Source organism: Ovis aries, chromosome 3 (assembly GCF_016772045.2).
Source record: "Ovis aries strain OAR_USU_Benz2616 breed Rambouillet chromosome 3, ARS-UI_Ramb_v3.0, whole genome shotgun sequence".
Lineage (NCBI taxonomy): Eukaryota > Metazoa > Chordata > Mammalia > Artiodactyla > Bovidae > Ovis > Ovis aries.
Window position 1 is genome coordinate 193,995,835 of NC_056056.1, and position 19,592 is coordinate 194,015,426.

At 39.1% G+C, this 19,592-nt stretch overlaps 1 protein-coding gene and 1 long non-coding RNA gene across 5 annotated transcripts in view; one reads left to right on the forward strand and one right to left on the reverse strand.

The window, feature by feature from the left end:
- The window catches only part of LOC121819194 (uncharacterized), a 46,185-nt gene extending 33,265 nt beyond the window's left edge, over positions 1 to 12,920 (reverse strand). For all 4 annotated transcript variants that reach the window (XR_006059417.2, XR_009599985.1, XR_009599986.1 and 1 more), the window contains exon 1: positions 12,594 to 12,920. This is a non-coding gene — a long non-coding RNA (uncharacterized LOC121819194). The remainder of the gene's footprint in view (positions 1 to 12,593) is intronic.
- Positions 11,757 to 19,383, forward strand: KCNJ8 (potassium inwardly rectifying channel subfamily J member 8). Its single transcript, XM_004006791.5, has 3 exons — positions 11,757 to 11,916; positions 12,720 to 13,160; positions 18,305 to 19,383. Exons 2-3 carry the CDS (start codon positions 12,787 to 12,789, stop codon positions 19,203 to 19,205), a joined length of 1,275 nt encoding a protein of 424 aa, XP_004006840.1. The 5' UTR covers positions 11,757 to 11,916; positions 12,720 to 12,786; the 3' UTR covers positions 19,206 to 19,383.
- The last annotated feature ends 209 nt before the right edge of the window (positions 19,384 to 19,592 follow it).

Here is a 19,592-nt window from a genome sequence, read left to right on the forward strand (position 1 = left end):
AGAAGCAGATTTAGGAGTAACAAAATTTCACCTGAAAATAGGAGCTTCTTTTCTTTGTTCCCACTTGACAACTTCCAGCCTATATTAAATGCAGTATAACATTATATTGGAAACACAAGGCATCTAGGCTTTTGGCCAAAAATGTAGGGAAAAAATTAGCAAGCCTAATATTTCATGGAAAATTCTTGGCGTATATAATATTTTAATAAAGCTTAGTTACATGTGCCAATAAGGCATAGAGATGACAGAATGATTTATGATTTAAATATCATATAATCACTGTAGCATCTAGTACTGTCTTGTATCAGACAACATGAGAGAAGAAAATTCCTGGGGGCAAAGGAGAGCGAAGAAATGCAAAATCAGTGCAGATATCAGTAGAGTGCATATGGCATAAACCATCTCATTAAAAATCTGATGAAAGATAATAATAGCTAACACATACTAAGCTTTATAAGTATGCTCTCATTTAATCTTGACAAAAATTCTATGAGGTAAGCATTATCACCTCCATTTTACAATTGAGATCCAGATTGGCCAATGTGCCAAAGGTTTAGTTGAATTGAGATGCAAACTCAGGCAATCTGATTTCCAAGCTCATGCTCATGCTCATAGCCATGTGCTATACTAGACTACTGATGTAATTAGTGAATGAGTTAACTTCTCTTGGGATTAAATGATTTCTATGATATGTGATCTATAATAACAAGGAATTATGTCAGTCTGCGTAGAATATATTGGAAAAAAAGGAACTGGGCCAAGAATTAAAAGACGTGAGTTCTAGTCTTGGTCTGATCACACATTCAATGTATGGTCTTGGACTTATCATTGAAAGCCTGAGTTTCCATTTCCTCATTTGCAAAAAGGAAAAAAAAAAAAAAAAGAAAGCACGATAACAACTGCCTGCTCACATCACTGAGTTTTTGTGAAGCTCAAATTAAATGATTTTGAAAAAAGTGTATAATTTGAAAAGCACGTTCTGATATGAAATATTAACATTGAGGACTCACTACATATATCACATCTTAATAGTATTATAGGGATTCCCTGGAGGCTCAGACAGTAAAGAATTCACCTACAATATGGGAAACCTGGGTTTGATCCCTGGATTGGGAAGATCTTCTGGAGGAGGGCATAGCAAAACCCAGTCCAGTATTCTTGCCTGGAGAATCCCTATGGACAGAGGAGCCTGGCAGGCTGCAGTCCATGGGGTTGCAACGAGTTGGACATGACCGAACAACCAAGCACAATAATATTATAAGGGATTTTTTAAGTCAGAGAATAAACTTTTTCTGAAAGTTTAAAATTTGATACAATTTTTAAAATTTTTATATGATTCCAACTTTACAATGTTCAAATCATATATTCAAGCTGAAATATTATATAAAAATGGCTCCAGAATATTGAAACCCTTGGAATTCTGGAAAGGGCAAATGCAAAATCAGTCTGCTGAGATACAACCTAGATCTCCTGGGAAGGATGAATAAAATCAGATTAACTCCCATTCAAAATTAAAATCACCAGAATAGGAATCAAGAAACACAACAAATAATGATATTAGCACAAAAACCAGAAAAAATAAAATGATCTATAAGATATTAAAAATATGTATGTTTTTCCAAAAAAGATGTGAAAATGTGCTCAATATAATTTTTCATCAGAAATGCAAATAAAAGAACAGCTATCTACCCACTAAAATGATTAAAACCACGAAGACTAACAATACCAAGTGTTGGTGAAGGTGGAACTGTCACACGCCGTTATTAGAGTATAAATGGCACAACCAATATGGAAAACTGGCTGTTTCTACTAAGGCTAAAAATATGCGCTTCTGCCAGGACTCAACATTTCCACTTCTGGGCACATATCCAAGAGAAATGAGTGCTTATGTCCACAAAAAGACTTGTACAGAAATGTTAAGAGCAGCTTTATTCCTAAGAGTGAAAAGAAAACAAAAACAGCCCAAATCCCTGACAACGGGAAGATGGATGAATAAATGGTGGCTAATCCACACCAGGAAATAACTATTCCTGGTATATGGAACAACATGGCCAAAACTCGCAAATATAATGCTAAGTGAAAGGACGCAGGTACTGAAGAGTATCTTTATATGTGATTCCACAAGAGTACCCTTATATATGATTCCATGTATACCAAGCTAAGCAACAAGCAAAACAAACTGATAATAAAATAAGCCATAACACAGTGAGCTCTGGTGGGGATCAATTACAATCTGGAAATGGGCAGAAGGAAATTTCTAGAGTGATAAATATGTTTTATGGTTGGTCTGTAATCTGTATGGCAGTTACATAGTTGTATACATAGGTTTTTTGGGGTTTTAATATTACATTTTTTATTATATTCTATAGATTCCTGAGGCCGTGTTCATTTTTTTCAGTCTCTTTTCTCATTTTTTATATAATGCTATTTATTTATTTCTGGCTCTGCTGGGTCTTCGTTGCTGCTCAGAGTTTTTCCCTTGTTGTGGCAAGTGGGGTCTACTTTTTAGTTGCTGCATGGGTTTCTCACTGTAGTGACTTCTCTTGTTGCGGAGCACAGGCTCTAGGTGTGTGGACCTCAGTTGCAGCTCTGGGCTCGTGAGCTCAGGCTCAGTAGTTGTAGTGCAGGGGCTCTGTTGCTCTGTGGCATGTGGGATTTTCCCTGATCAGGGATCGAACCCAGGCTTCCTGCATGGGCAGACAGATTTCTTAACACTAAGCTACCAAGGAAACCCTACAAAGGTTTTTTAAAGGTAAGAAAAAGAGCAAATTAATTTAAAATAATCAAATAGGGACCTTCTAGAAAAGAAAAAAGCTATTAAAATTAGCAATTCAATGGAGAGGTTAAACAGCAATTAAGTTTAAGCTATGAGAGACTTCTTTGCACTGGAGACAGATTTAGAATGTAGCACAGAAAAAACTGATAGAAAATAAAAACACTGAAATGTATAAAACTAGTTACCAGAAGGAAGAGGGAAGGGGGTAGGGGATGAAGAGATATAACTATTATGTATAAAATAAGCTACAGTATATTGTACAATACAGAGAACATAGCAAATATAATAACTATAAATAGGGTATAACCTTCAAAAATTGTGAATCAACATATTATATGTGCATGCGTGCTAAGTCACTCCAATTGTGTTCAGCTCTGCAATCCCATGGACTGTAGCCCACCAGGCTCCTCTGTCCATGGGATTCTCCAGGCAACAATACTGGAGTGGGTTGCCATGCCCTCTTCCAGGGGATCTTCCCCCAGGGATCGAATCCATGTCTCTTATGTCTCCTGCTTTGGCAGGTGGGTTCTTACCACTAGCACCACCTGGAAAGCCCACTATATTGTACACCTGTAACATATAATATTGTACAGCAAATATATGTCAATTAAAAAAAAAACACTGAAATGATATGGAGGATAGATTTAGAAGGTCTGAAAGAAAGATTCCAGAGGGAAAAACTGAGCATGAAGAGGACTCAGAGAGCCAAGAACTATTGCTAAAAAATTTGGACTCAGATGATTTCAGGAAGTACCTAATCCCTATTCTATTTAAACTATTACCATCCATAGAGAAGGGATATGCATCAATTCTTTCTACACTCATAACATGTATCCAAAATCAGGCAGAGATCACACAGAAAGAATAATACTAACTCACTTAAAGCTATCAATACAACTATCCTAAGTATATATCAGGAAAACACCCCAGTATTATATTAAAATAATAACTTACCATGAAAAAATGAAGTTTATCACAGGAATGTAAAAATAATATGACTTTTTTAACCTGGTAACTTAATTCATCCTATTAACTGGCCAAGGAAGAAAAAAAAAAAAGGTCACTTTGGTATGTGCTATGAAGGCCTCTTATGTAATTCTTCATTCCTTTTTTATTTTAAAAATATAGAAAAGTTAGACTTCTCTGATGCTACAGTGGATAAGAATCCTCCTGCCAATGCAGAGGACAGGGGTTCGATCCCTGGTCCAGGAAGACTCCACATGCCACAGAGCAACTGAGCCCATTCACGACAACTACGGAAGTCCACACACCTGGAGCCTGTGCTCCACGACAAGAGAAACCACTGCAAATGAGAAGGTCATGCACTGCAATGAAGAGTAGCCCTCACTCACCACAACTCAAGAAAGCTAGCACACAGTAATGAAAACCCAGTGTGGCCAAAAAAAAAAGCTTTAAAAGAAACACAGAAAGGTAGAAAAAACACACTACCTCAAAATAATAACCATGTGAACTACATATTCTGGAAGCATTTTCTCAAAATCACTAAAAAGAAAAGCATGCCTATTAGCATCATTATTATTTACTATTGATCTGAAAATACCAACAAATGCAGGTTAAGAAAAAATACACAAATTAAAAATTAAATACTAATTAAAGAAGTAGCATGAAAGTAATATTTTAGAAAATATTATGTTTTTAAGTGTAATTATCCTGTGCTAAATCCTTTTACACACTTGCCTCATTTAATATAAAACTCTTGAGAGGCAGATATTAGTGTCTTCACTGTACACATGTATATTACATGTGTCTTCCACAATTTCTCAATTTAAAGAAAAAGAGACGACTCAACTGCATAATAAATTTCTGTAGATTTACAGAGAGGAGAGCATTTTATTATCCCATTTATTCTAACAATAAAAGAGGGAATTTGACATTTTAAATTAGCAACAAATACCAAATATTTCATTCTAATTTGAACCTGTTTAGAAAAACAACCTCGTGAAAGCTTTTCTGGCATAGGTCATTTTTATTTAAAGGAAAATTCAGGTTATTTAACAGCAGAAAAAATCCTGGTAAATGATCACTGGGACCAATGAGTCTACATGTCACTTTAAAACGCTCAACTTCTAAAAAGCCCTTCTGCAGCAGGCATTTTTGAAAGGTGGGAGTAAGGAGTACCCTCCTGAGAGAGTTCTGGAAAATATCAGGTTCCCCTTTCCAAGAACTGCATGAGTCACTGATTTTTCAAAACATACTGACGTGAAAGCTTAGCAATGGATCAAGACATTGTTGGGAACTGCTGTCTCCCTAAGAGCTTCGGAAAAGCCTATAGCAAGACAGGCCTGAGGCTTCTGCAAACTTGCCTGTCTTTGGCATGAGAATATCACAGCAAAGTTTCACAGCTTGCAGTAACAATGACAGCTTCTATTCTCCATCTTCTCTTAGAAAATGCTAGTACCAGCTTCATTTAGTACTAGCATTTTTTACCCTACCAGTAGAAAATAATTACCATGGGGAAGCTCTACTTAACTGATGAAACCACTTTTCTCTTGGAGACACTATTACAGTAAACCAGACATGCTGATTTCTTGGGTCTCTATTTTATTACCAGTATCTTGGCTGACTCCCTTTCAGTCCTGTGTCTTGATTAAATTCAAGAGTTGAGGACATGCCAGTATAAGTGCTGGGTAGTTGGGATTCCGAAGGTTGGTGGGAGTCTCAAAAATAATACTCGAACTGACCTTTATTAAGTGCTTACAACAGATTGGTCACTAAGTGCTTTGTATGGATTGTGTCATCTAGTTCTCATAATCATTCTATGAGTTTCTTAAACCTAAGTGGGCAAGAGATTATTCCCGGAGCATTCTTAAATGTGCCTCATTAGAAGTGTTTATACCATCTCATGAAAGATATTTCAATCTAGGAGCCAAAAATTATCTTATTCTATCTTTCCTTCATAAAAGCTTGGAGGAGCCTAAAGTAAGGTAACCATGTGTCTCTCATGTAGTTGGATCACGGATTAACAATCCTCACTTGGAGATATTGTTCACGAAAAAGGGTTTAGGATTATGGAGCAGATGTTTTAGGGCTTCCGTGGTGGCTCAGATGGTAAAGAATCTGCCTGCAATGTGGGAGACCCAGGTTCGATCCCTGGGTCAGGAAGATCCCTGGAGAAGGAAGTGACAACCCACTCCGGTATTCTTGCCTGGAGAATCCCATGGACAGAGGAGCCTGGCAAGCTACAGTGGTAAAGAACCCGCCTGCCAATGCAGGTGACATAAGGGACATGGGTTCGATTCCTGGGTCAGGAAGATCTCCTGGAGGAAGGAATGCCTACCCACTCCAGTATTCTTGCCTGGGAAATCCCATAGACAGAGGAGACGGGAGGGCTACAGTCCATAGGATGGCAAAGAGTTGGACACGACTGACGTGACTTAGCACGCACACACACAAAGAGATCTTTTCTGAACTCTATGTAAAATTGCCCATCTCTGGCCCCAGTTACTCTTGTTCCTTTTCCTGCTTTACTCTCTTTATAAATTTCAACACTACTGATAATTATAGAATGTATTACTTGTCTACTTGTTTGCTAACACCTTCCTCTCTAAGAATGCATTGGAGCCAGGACTTTGTTTTGTTCACCTGGTTGTATATTAAAAGATAGTCATTGTTATGAATGCCCCCTTCCTGGCTCACAGATTCACACCTGTGAGCTGGCAGAAGTTTAGTTACACATACAAGCCGCATGGAAATTTTTTTTTCACTGATGACTCTAATCGATATCATTGAAGAAACGGGTAATCTAATTTGGAGAGTGAGGTTCTTTTGCACATAATAGATATATATCTCACAAAGAAATGTTCTCTGAAATCATTGGAACAGATAAGTACCAAGGGTTATATTGTCATTCCCATTTCATGATAACTCTAAAAAAGTGAGTGTATAACATGTTGTTTTGATTACTAGTTTATGTAACAGTTTTTACTAAGTTGATTCCAAAGCAATATGTTCCAGAGTGGTTTATATGAGGACACTAATAAGCAGCAGATCAAGCAAATAGACAAACTGTTATTTGGGCTGCTAACATGAATCGTTTCCATTGTCATTTTGAAGACTCTCCAAATTCTAAAATCTAATAAGGCTCAGACAAACCAAGAGTTCTAAATTCACAAGTCAAATCAAAGGCAAAGTCATCAAATGCAAGGCCTTTACCCTTTACCTGAGATAAGAGGGAGGTTCAAGAGGGAGGGGACATATGTATATCTATGGCTGATTCTGGAGAAGGCAATGGCACCCCAATGGCTGATTCATGCTAAGGTTTGACAGAAAATTCTGTAAAGCAATTATCCTTCAATTAAAAAATAAATAAAATTTTTAACAGGATCCTTTCAAGGACTTCACTGATTTGCATTTGATAATCAAAACAGCAGACAAATGGGGAAAACATCAGCCTTTCTTGTTTGAAGTCACCCAACCAACTGTTTCTTAGGAGAATGAGAACTGCAGAAATCTTTTTATCTTCAAATAAAATGCACATAAAGTCTAAAAGGAATCTAATAGATGCTTACTTATAAGTGAATAGATATCCTTAAATTGTTTCCCGATTACTCTGGGATGTACCATGAGCAGATTCTTACTGGATTCCTAAAGTCAAGAAAATCATAAAATTTAAAGTTAGCTCTGTTCATTAGAGGTCTCCTCTGGGAGTAATGCACAAATCAGTCTTCACTCTTAAAAAAACAATTAAGACATTATAGAACAGTTAAGAAAAGTTTAAGTGGATGACAGCAAGAGTGATTAAATAAACAGACCAATAAAATAAGCCTGAAGTAGTAAATATGTTCTTGAAAAATTGATTTCCTTCACAAATTTCTCAGAAGTAAATTTAAATGTTCATTATTTGGCCTATAATATGAGAAAAAGGGGATCATAGAGGGAAGAACTAGAATCAATTAATAATAGATATTTATTTAGCAGCTACTTGTGTCCACAAAGATCTCTGGGGATACAGATATATCTCCATTAGGTTCAAAAGTTGTCAAGAGAAACATAGTCGGCAAATGCCAAGTTTAAACAAGTTTCATATGTAAACAAATGTAAGTGCTGGGGACCTGGAGTAGTGAGGAGAGTTGCTGAGGAAGGAGGGGTTTGAAAGGAAGAGAAGGAAAAAATAAAGAAAGAAGGGAGAAATGATAAGTAATGAAATCTTTGCAGACAGATATGGCCCCAAACTTCAAGGAGGGCTTCCCAGGTGGCTCAATTGTAAAGAATAAGCCTGTCAATGCAGGAGACACAGGTTTGATTCCTGGGTGGGATACATTCCCTAGAGAGGGATATGGCAACCCACTCCAATATCCTTGCCTGGAGAATCCCATGCACAGAAGAGCCTGGCGGGCTACAGTCCACGGGGTTGAAGAAGAGTCAGACTCAACTTAGTGACTGAACAATGACAACAATAAAGACTTCAAGGAGACCCCCAAACTTCAGATTACCTATATGGGCTATGAGAAATGGTTGTAAATATACAAAGAAAGAAAGATGAGAGTTAGAGTAAGTGTAAGACAGAGAGAACGCAGTGTTGCGAATTGTGTTTTGTATTCCTTCTTTCCTTCATTTGACGAGTATTTGTTGAGTACCCATTTCCAGGAGCTAGGAACAATTCCAGACACTGGGTCTATGGTATTCACAACAAACTATGTGTCCTTATGCAGCTTCCATTCAGTGCAGAGAAATTAGTTAAAGGAAAAAAACATAAAGCTTTGGTTTAAAAAATGTCAGGAAGGAAAGAGAAAAGAAAAAGAAAGCCTGTGATGCTTGTATAGTACACATTCTCCATCTGGATGGCCACTATTTGTTTTTAGGCATATTATTGCCAAAACTTTACTTATCAGTTTCTTAAAATTAATCTTTATTATGTGTATTCTTAGTGCTCTTATATTGAATTAATTTGAAGCACTGACTACTAAGAAGTAGGGTACAGAGTTTATCATTCCAAAACAAGTCAAAACTTGAAACTGCATATTTGGAAGAATTACATCTCACTAGGAAAAAAAAAACTGAATTCTAAATATGATTATTATCACAAAAGACCAGAATTTCCATAACATTCCAATATGGATTTGTGGCCAGTCTTGTAATTCTCCTCAACAGTTCATCATTTCCCATTCAATTTCCCTACTATTTCTCTCTCATCACAATGTCACAGTCCTCTGTGACTTTACCCTCCAAATATTGACTCTGTAGCTTTCCTTTTGTATACATTTGTATATTGTCTACTAACATTACTTATTAGCCCTAAACCTCACTCCTTCTCTAATTAACACAAGAGTTTCCAGTGTCCCCTCCTGCAGATGACAGAATGTTGGAGCCTGAAAGCACTCTACCTAGAAATGCAGGCTTCAAAGCCATCTTGGCCTCTTGTTCCTGATCAACCCTCCTAAAGCAGGCACTTCTGGTGTTCTCTAATTAGATTCCTTCCATGGCTTACCACTACCTCCTAAAGACTGTCCAGGCTTCTTTTTTTGAGCATTTAAGGCTGTCTGGTTTTTTGGTTTTTGTGGGGCGTTTTTTTAGGTATCGACATGGTTTTCAACCTTACCTTTCCCATTCATTGACTCAAAATTATTCTTTGAGCCCCTCTGACGTTTAAGCTGTGCTTGAAGGTTGAGTCACAGCCCTGCTCTCTAGCAGCCCTCAGTTTCATGGACTGCAGGGAAGAGTGGAGAGGGCATGGGACAAGGACAGGGATAACTCCTTAAGTGTTCAGAGTGGTGGTGAGAGAGGTTGTTCAGGGAGCACTGGACCCACGCATCCAACCCCGCTCTTTTGCCTACCTTGCTGCATCAGTGCTGATTAGTTTGTTACTAAAACATGGCTCTTCCAATGAGTCAACTCTGAGTGAACTCCCGGAGTTGGTGATGGACAGGGAGGCCTGGCGTGCTGCGATTCACGGGGTCGCAAAGAGTCGGACATGACTGAGCAACTGAACTGAACTGAACTGAACCGACAACATGGCTCACTCTTGTCAATGCTCCCTCCCACTCTTCCTTCCTGAGAAAAGTGGAATATCTTTTCTCAGTTTTGCTCCAAACCCAAATATATCTTGGTCTTTCAAAGACTAGTGATCATGTCTTACTCTTTTCGACCCCATGGACTGTAGCTCACCAGGCTCCCTGTCCATTGGGATTCTCCAGGCAATAATACTGGAGTGGGTTGCCATGCCCTTCTCCAGAGTATCTTCCCAACCCAGGGATCAAACCAGTGTTTCCTGCACTGCTGGCAGATTCTTTACTGCTGAGTCACTGAGGAAGCCCCTCAGACTAGATCAGATGCCAAATAATCTATGCTGATTCATTTCCTTAGTCTTCTAGTCTTAATATAGCTTGATTAGTTCTATTTCCACTCGCATTCTAATTACATCCTTACTACTATTAGAGTTTATTATCAAACCCTTGTCTCTTACTACAACTGTATCTCTTAAGAATAGCAACTGTGATTATATCATATATATATATATATATATATATATATATATATCCCTTGCCCAAATAGGTATTTGATGAATGTTATCCCTGCTAAAATAACAGGGAATAAATTGTACACCAAACAATTACAAAATGCAATAATGAGGGGATTAACTGTACAGTTGGATCCCCACATTTGTAGTAAAACTACTACACAAATTACTGTAAAAATTCACAACAGTGGAGAACAGAGCTACCACTAATAGACTAGGATCCCCAGGCTTGAAGGGGTTAAGCAGGTCTATCCATGAGAAGGAAAAAACGATTCTTCATTTGCCTTCATTAAAGACTAATTTTAGGTCTCTTGGTAATTAAATGAACACATTGTTTATGCTCCATACTGCTTTCTGCTCTGAGTCTTGGAAAATACATGAAATTTCCAAGAATTAAAGTTTCCATTAACACAAGTGCCAAATCAGGAGGCCTGACCTGTGGGAGAAAGCACATTTGTCTTTGCTGGCTCCTTTTCAAAAAGCTATAGAAAGATATTTACTATATAATCTTTCTTGTGCACAGTTGCTCTGTTCTATCATCCAGGACATCTATACAAGAGGGAGAAGCTGCAACATTTCAGAAAGCCACCAATTACTAAAGAGGACGGTTTGAGTTCTAAAGTGTTGACAGCAGTCCCTGTTCGGGATAAAAATTTTTTTATTGGAAGAGACTTTGAGTGGGTTTTTTTCCTTCTACTTTTTTTTTTTTCTTGCTCGCAGTTGTGTGTGTGTGTGTGTGTGTGTGTGTGTGTGTGTGTGTGTGTGTGATTCCCTGAGAACCAGCTTTGGCTGGTGAAGAAATATACAAAGTGGGTTTCAGAACATCTTCTACTTCAGAACGTCTTCTACCAGACGGAAATTTAATGTAAATAATCACATGTACACATAGCCTGGACGCCTCTGAAGAATATTTGCTGATCTCTTTTTTTTTAGTTTATTTATTTTTACTTTACAATATTGTATTGGTTTTGCCATACATCAACATGAATCTGCCAGATGTATAGAACAGTATTTGCTGATCTCTATCTCTGGGTTTACTTGATCTGAAGTAGCACAGTTACCCACCCAGGTTAAAAAAAAAAAAATCTCTTTACGTCAATGCACTCGAACTCTGAGTTCTCTCCTCTGAGCTGGGAGCCTTTCAAATTCATGCTGGCGGCAGGGGGTCTCGGCTACTGGGAAAAGAGCCCGTTCTACAGGCCCCGCCCACCCCGCCGCCCCTCCTCCCAGGCTGGTTCCCTAACTCCCCCGGATTCGCCTCCCCCCGTCACCCCCTCCCGGCCCCATCTCGGAATTTCGGCTGCCTCAGAGGGCTGGCGCGCGTCAAAGCCCGAACTGGGAGACTGATTTGTGGAGCATCACCCTCAGCTCCTCTCCCCGCAACCCCTCCTCCGCCCCCGGCAGCAGCCCAGGGCTAGAGCTGAGCAGGGGGAGGGGGAAGGGCTACAACCATCCCCCTTCCTCCAGCCCGCCCCAGTGGGTGCAGATTCAATTGCACCTTTTATTACTTTAACTCTTCTCCCTAGGACACGCGGCCCCGGATCGGTCCCTCCGGCAGTCGCAGTTACCGCTCCCGGCGCGGAGATGGGACAGCAAGGGACCTGTCCGCCGCCGGCCGGCGAGTGCGGGGACTTGCGGCCGCCCAGCCAGCGGCCCCGAGTCTGTAAGTTTCAACACTCCTCCGGGGGAGGGGAGGGGGAGGCTGAGCGCGTACCCGCAAAAGATTTAAAAGGTTGACAGCGTCGGAGGGATTTTCGGGGCACATTCTTTTAATGAACTCTTTACGCAGTCGGCAGGCTGTTATCCGGGTTTTTCTTGCAGCTTGTATGGTTGATCCCATTGTATTAAAGAAGTTCAAGTTATTACATTATGAGTTCAAATGGGAATTTTTTTAAAAAATGCAACTCATACTTCCTTCAAATGTAAAATACCTCTACGTAAAATTACATAGCACACTGCTTATTATTTTGTCGAGTTGTTATTTGTACTGTGCAGGAGTGTCCACGGCCTTTTCTTTGCCTACTTCTAAAAATAACAGAAAAAGAATTCCCCCTCTCTACTTTTAATATTGCTACATCACGTGCATAGTTTACTAAAGAGATCGTGATACTAAGCTGGCCTCAGCTGTCCTCGCTGTCGTGGTGCGCTTGGGTTTTTGCAGTAATCTACAGACGCGGGTAATATCAGAATTATCATTAAAGCTGCTGTTTACAGGAAGGCTCCTGACTAACTAAGGTTGTGCCCTTAAGTGTTCAAAACGATAAGGACTATTAAAACAGTTCTGGTTCAGACCAAGTAATTTTCCCGAGATCTAAGAACTCAATCACTGTAAGATCATACCTTTAGCTTTGCGCGCCACCTGTAAGATACAGACACACCCCTCCATGCAAGGACGGAAGAGTCGAGGAATGGTCGCGGGGTGGGGGCGGGGAGGGGTAGTTCTTAATCTTGGTTTCCCTCCCGCAGGACGGGTCTCGAGGGAAGGAGAGGCAGGTCGCAGACAGGTGCCTAGGCTGGCTATGGTGACGGGACGATGCTGGCCAGGAAGAGCATCATCCCCGAGGAGTATGTGCTGGCGCGCATCGCGGCGGAGAACCTGCGCAAACCGCGCATCCGGGACCGCCTCCCCAAGGCCCGCTTCATCGCCAAGAGCGGGGCTTGCAACCTGGCGCACAAGAACATCCGGGAGCAAGGACGGTTTCTCCAGGACATCTTCACCACCCTGGTGGACCTGAAGTGGCGCCACACCCTGGTCATCTTTACCATGTCGTTCCTCTGCAGCTGGCTGCTCTTCGCCATCATGTGGTGGCTGGTGGCCTTTGCCCACGGGGACATCTATGCTTACATGGAGAAAAGCGGGATGGAGAAAAGTGGCTTGGAGTCCACCGTGTGTGTGACTAACGTCAGGTAAGAAGGCGTCGGGCTGAGGCGGGGTGGAAGACAGTACAGAAAAACAGGTGAAATTGCCCTTTCTGTCTTCTCTTTCTTACTTAGCTGACAGTGAACTAAAGACTTTATTTTAGTATGTTCAGAAGCAAAAAAATAAAAACATAACAAAACAAAAAACGAATCTGATGTATTAAAATTTGTTGGGGGGTGCAGCCTTGGATGAGGAGGCTTTGAAAATGTAGTTTCAATCCCGTGGGCTAGCTTTGAAAATATTACACTGGTTATTTAAAAAGGATTTCACTGAGTGCCGTCCTCAAAAAAAAAAAAAAAAAAAAAGCACACATTTAGTTGTCAGTCTGAAAAGCTGCTGTCCATAGTTCCAGTATCCAAAAGGAAATATCTCTGATCAACAAAAAATGTTGTGCAAATGCTAGTAATGTTCCATGACTTCTCTTCCCGTGACATTTTCAGAAATAATGAAAAAAAAAATAGAAAAACACTGGTGAAGAGGGGATCTAAATTAAAAAAAAAATCCACCAGAAATGAAGTAAATATTAAGCCCTTCTTTATCAAGATGATCTTGAATAGCTGATTGCTTGCTTTAATTCCAAAATTAAAAGTTATGTTAACATTCAGAACTACAAAAAAGCTAATCTTTGATAGAAATTGGTCTAAATGTTTGACAGAAGAGATTATGTAGAAGTGATTTAACATTGTGGTTTTCTCTAAAAGTTTTAGTAGGATAGGAAGGCAGTTCTTAGATTGCCCTAATTTTTTTTCTTATATCATAAATATTTCAAAGATAAGTGAATTTGGTTTCAGTGATTCTCTTCTCATATTTTCACATGGCCTAAGAACATTTACTTGGAGGTGATTTGTCTCTTAATTTTTTTGTTTAAAGATGGAAAAAGATAACCAATTGCAAAAATATTCACCCTGAAGAGAAATATTTCTAATAATACTAGCAATTTTTCCAGGACATTTTCTGAATAATATCCCAAATTCGCATAATTCATAAAACAAAGGAACTTGAACAGGAACCGTTCTGTCAGGAAACTGGAAAGAATGAAACCTTTACTGATCCTGAAATGTGAAATTAGCATACTACTGCAAGAAGCAAAAACCCAGACTGTAAACTTGCCCATTCTTCCCTTCTCTGACTAGTTGCGATGCCAGCTTATCAAAATGGGCATGTAATATTTGTCACAGAGATCACATACCACAGGTTTCAGCTCAAATTTTGAGGAGAGAAAGCCAAATTGAATTGATCCATTGCCTTTACCATTGAGTTAGATATTATTTTCTTGTCTTAAACTTGTCACATACTATTGTCTCAAAGAAAATACAGGTAAAAAAATGTACGTGATCATCAGTACACCAAATATAAAGGAAACAAAATACTATGTTTAACAGATATGTATAGGCCAGATATGATTATAATATTCCTCTTTAAGAAATTTATTGGCAGTGCTATTGGTGAATCATTTTCCTATAGAGGTACACTTTTAATAAACTTGAAGTAGACACACATAAAATGAGATAAAAGAAACAGACATAATAAACCTTGAAAAATAAATGACAGATTTATTCACAAGATGAATATATTGGCTTTCCTTGTGGAAAAAGTCACTAGGCAATTGATTAAAGATACGTCATTACAAGGGAGATAGTTTCAGTGATTTTGTAAAATAACTTGACAGAGTGCTTTGGTTATTAAAAGCTGTTTTACTGCCAGCTTTTATTGTTCAACAAGAGGTGTTTTGAAGTATGTTCATTCCTCTGATGGATTCCTGCTGGTGTGAACATTCAATTCACTGTGAAAAATAGTGTTGCAGATACAATGAAACAAACTTGATTTTAGCAGTGTGACAATTTTAGCATTTTATTTATTCATTTCTCATTAGATGATTATCTAAACTTTTTATTGAAATATAGTTGACTTAACTTTAGCATTTTAAATTTTACTTCTTACCTAAAAAATATTATTGAACATCTTTTAATGTTAAAAATCTTACTGGTTTTATTTTAACATTGTGGTACTATGTATACTTCAGTGCAATGTAAATTTTAATCGTAACCAACTGTACATAATACTTTTTCACCAAAAAAAGTAGAAACAGAAAAATTTCTATTTTTTTCCCAAAGGATATTTAATACATGACTAATAATATGTCTAATTTTTTTTGCATTTCCTTTCCTAAGTTCAATGTCCCACCTTGTCATCAAAACTGAAGATAACTTATTATAATGAAGGTTTTCTAGTGTATCCAAATAATATTTAACATTCTCCTTCTAGGCTGGTTCACGTTCCCTTTCATGTAGATGACTTTCTAACATGAGTCAGAAAGTAAACCAACATATTTCTTCTTCTTATTCAGCCTAACTTCCTCTGTAGCAGAACAAACCAGAAGCTAAAAACACTCATCTCTTGAGGTTGTTTAGCACAACAGGTGTTCATTAAAAGGCTGAGTCTTGCACCATATAATGTTTGGAAGCAAGTTCTTTCATAAATAAATAACATACACAAATGACATATGAATAGTCTCTTAAGCTAATAAAATGAAACATCTGGGCATATTCATCATTACACTGCTCCCTGAAGCATGTATGTTGTTTAGTTGCTAAGTCATGTCTGACTCTTGTGACCCACATGGACTACAGCCTGTCAGGCTCCCCTGTTCATGGGATTTCCAGGCGAGAATACTGGAATGGCTTGCTGTTTCCTACTTCAGGTTGTTATTTCCTACTTCCTGACCCAGGGATCGAACCTGCATCTCCTGCACTGGCAGACAGATTCTTTACCACTGAGCCACTGGGAAAGCCTGAAGTATGTATACATTATCAGAAATCAGTATTGTATCCATGCCCCTTCTCTGGGGTCTCTTCTTTTTAGATTTATACAGTATATCTTGTGTGTAGCTAGTGCAAAAAGCAATCGTGGTTTTCCATGAATCTTTTTAGCAACAGAAAGGATAAGAAAGGCACTTTTTCATTTAAAAGTTAAAGGAATCATCTGCGACATCCACTATGCTTCAATTATTTTTTTTTAATTTTAGTTTTTATTTTTTAAATTTTAAAATCTTTAATTCTTACATGCATTCCCAAACATGAACCGCCCTCCCACCTCCCTCCCCATAACAACTTTCTGGGTCATCCTATGCTTCAATTAAATAAAAAATACAAATCCCTGATTATGAGCCTAGTAGAAAAAAAAATCATCTTATGTGTGCTTGCTTACCATTCATGGTGCCCCACCAAAATATAATGTGTATATTCAGAATCCAAATATTTAAACATTTTGCTCACTCATTGTGTGTGGCATTAAGAAACAGCTAATACTTTGACAGTTGACCTATCATCTATAAAATTAGAGAAGTTTGAAATTGGAGTGGAGGGCAGACGTGACTAAGACTGTTTCTATTAAGAAGCCACAGCAGTAAGGGTAAGTGTACTTAAGTGAATAAATTAAAGAGAAAGATGACCAAATGTGGTGCTTCTCAATTAGGGAGATAAATCGGAATTATCTGCCAGCTTTTCGAAAGTCTTGCACAGGTCCACCCTAAACTACCAAATCAGTGTTTACACTGTGATCAGGAAGAGAAGACACAGTTTGAAAAATCTTCCCAAGAAAATCCTGACACATGTTGGCCCCTTCCTTGTGTCTCTTTCAGAAACTAGGCCAGAAATGAGAGGATTTGTGCCCTTATTATGATCTTGACACAGTCACTTAATCATCTTTACCTCAAATCCTTCCTGTAAAAGCATCAGTATTCTCTAGATCACTTAGAGAACAAAGTGAAACAATCAATAAGAAAACGTTTGGTTCCAAATAGCACAACATTCCTTTTTATTTTAAAATACTAGTATTTTGAAGGACATGTTTTGTACCACTCTTTAGCACTGTGCTTTCTCTATATAAGGTACATAGTGTTCACTAATGAGTATGATTTTAAAGGTTGTAAATAATAAAAAGTTCACTCAGGACTCAGTATGTTCCACGTAACTTGAGTCACTTAAACACAGCTTGGCAATAAATAATAGACATCGGCTTGAAGGAGTTTAACAAAATAAACTATGCCTTTGTGAAAGTGAAGGTCTTCCCTGATATCTCAGTTGGTAAAGAATCTGCCTGCAATGCAGGAGACCTGGGTTCAACTCCTCAGTCAGGAAGATCCCCTGCAGAAGGGATGGACTACCCACTCCGTATGCTTGGGCTTCCCTTGTGGCTCAGCTGGTAAAGAATCCACCTGCAATGTGGGAGACCTGGGTTCGATTCCTGGGTTGAGAAGATCCCCTGGACGAGGGAAAGGCTACCCTTTCTAGTATTCTGGCCTGGAGAATTCCATGGTCTGTATAGTCTATGGGGTTGCAAAGAGTCGGACACGACTGAGCAACTTGCGCTTTCACTTTTCACTTGTGAAAGTGAAGTATTTCACAATGATACATGCAGATAAGAGAGAAAATGAACAAGTGCTTGTGTTTAGAATAGGGCATTTGATACATTAAGTTGGCTAGTGTTTCCAAAAGTATTTAACAGCCTTTGGACATGAACAGGTGAATGGATAAAGAAGATGTAGTACACACACACACACACACACACACACACACACACACACACACACTGGAATATTACTCGGCCATTAAAAAGAATGAAGTAATGCCATTTGCAGCAATGTGGATGGACCTAGAGATTCTCATACTAAGTAAGCCAGAGAAAGACAAATATCATGATATAGCTCATATGTGGAATCTAAAGATATGATACAAATGATCTTCTTTACAAAAGAGAACTAGTTTCACAGATGTAGAAAATTAGGTTATGGTTACCAAAGGGGAAAGGAGGGGAGAGGAATAAATTAGGAGTTTGGGATCAAAATATACATATTACTATATACACAACAGATAACCAACAAGGACCTACTGTATGACATGAACTATACTCAATATTATATAGCCATCATAAAGGAAAAGAATCTGAAAAAGAACATATATAACTGAATCACTTTGCTGTGTACCAGAAAGTAACACAAAATTGTTAATCCACAATACTTATGAAAAAAATTAGCCTTTGAAAGGAGAACATGAAAAATTCAGCTTCAGTGTTATTTCCTGATTCAAAAATCTGAACTGATGGCACTGTTTTCTGATCTCATTCCTTACAGATCTTTTACCTCTGCCTTCCTCTTCTCCATTGAAGTTCAAGTGACAATTGGATTTGGAGGGAGAATGATGACTGAGGAATGCCCTCTGGCTATCACAGTCCTGATTCTACAGAACATTGTGGGTTTGATCATCAATGCAGTCATGTTGGGCTGCATTTTCATGAAAACAGCCCAAGCTCACCGAAGGGCGGAAACCTTGATTTTCAGCCGCCATGCGGTAATTGCCGTCCGAAATGGCAAACTGTGTTTCATGTTCCGCGTGGGGGACCTAAGGAAAAGCATGATCATCAGTGCCTCTGTGCGCATCCAAGTGGTCAAGAAAACCACGACCCCAGAAGGCGAGGTGGTACCTATTCACCAACTGGACATTCCTGTTGACAACCCACTTGAGAGTAATAACATTTTCCTGGTGGCCCCTCTGATCATCTGCCATGTGATTGACAAGCGCAGCCCCTTGTACGATATCTCGGCCACTGACCTGGCCAACCAAGACCTGGAGGTCATCGTGATTCTAGAAGGAGTGGTCGAAACTACTGGCATTACTACACAAGCTAGAACCTCGTACATCGCTGAGGAGATCCAGTGGGGCCATCGCTTCGTGTCCATCGTGACCGAGGAGGAAGGTGTGTATTCTGTGGATTACTCCAAATTCGGCAACACCGTGAAAGTAGCTGCTCCAAGGTGCAGTGCCCGAGAGCTGGATGAGAAGCCTTCCATCCTTATCCAGACCCTCCAGAAGAGTGAATTGTCCCATCAGAATTCTCTAAGGAAGCGCAATTCCATGAGAAGAAACAATTCCATGAGGAGGAACAATTCCATCCGCCGGAACAATTCTTCCCTCATGGTGCCCAAGGTGCAGTTTATGACTCCCGAGGGAAATCAGAACACTTCCGAATCCTGACAGCAAGACAACCCCCAGAAAGTCTTTGATCCGCTGTTGAAGAGTTTCTGCAGGGCATGGACAGATTGCACTGGAGCTGAAACACAATAATTTGTCCTTGTTTATCTTATTACACTAAATGATATGCATATTCCAACAGCAGCACTTTCTGTGTCAATAAATGGTAACTCACAAGGTGGAGGGTTCCTGTCTTACACTTGCTTCACCCTTGCAATATCACCCTATCACCCTAAGTGATAGGCTTAGGTTATACAGAGGAAATGCTCTCATTTCTGTCCATTTGAAACACAGGAATTACAAGAATAGTAATAGACCTTGAATACAAAAGCGGGTCAAGAAATGATACTGCTTGAAATGCTTAATGGGTGACATCACAGATGTCTGTTT

Excerpts from the sequence above, each read along its gene's own strand:
- KCNJ8 (XM_004006791.5), top strand. The coding sequence starts at position 12,787 with ATGCTGGCCAGGAAGAGCATCATCCCCGAGGAGTATGTGCTGGCGCGC. Across the intron at positions 13,161-18,304 it reads GTGTGTGTGACTAACGTCAG|ATCTTTTACCTCTGCCTTCC; the intron begins GTAAGAAGGCGT and ends CATTCCTTACAG.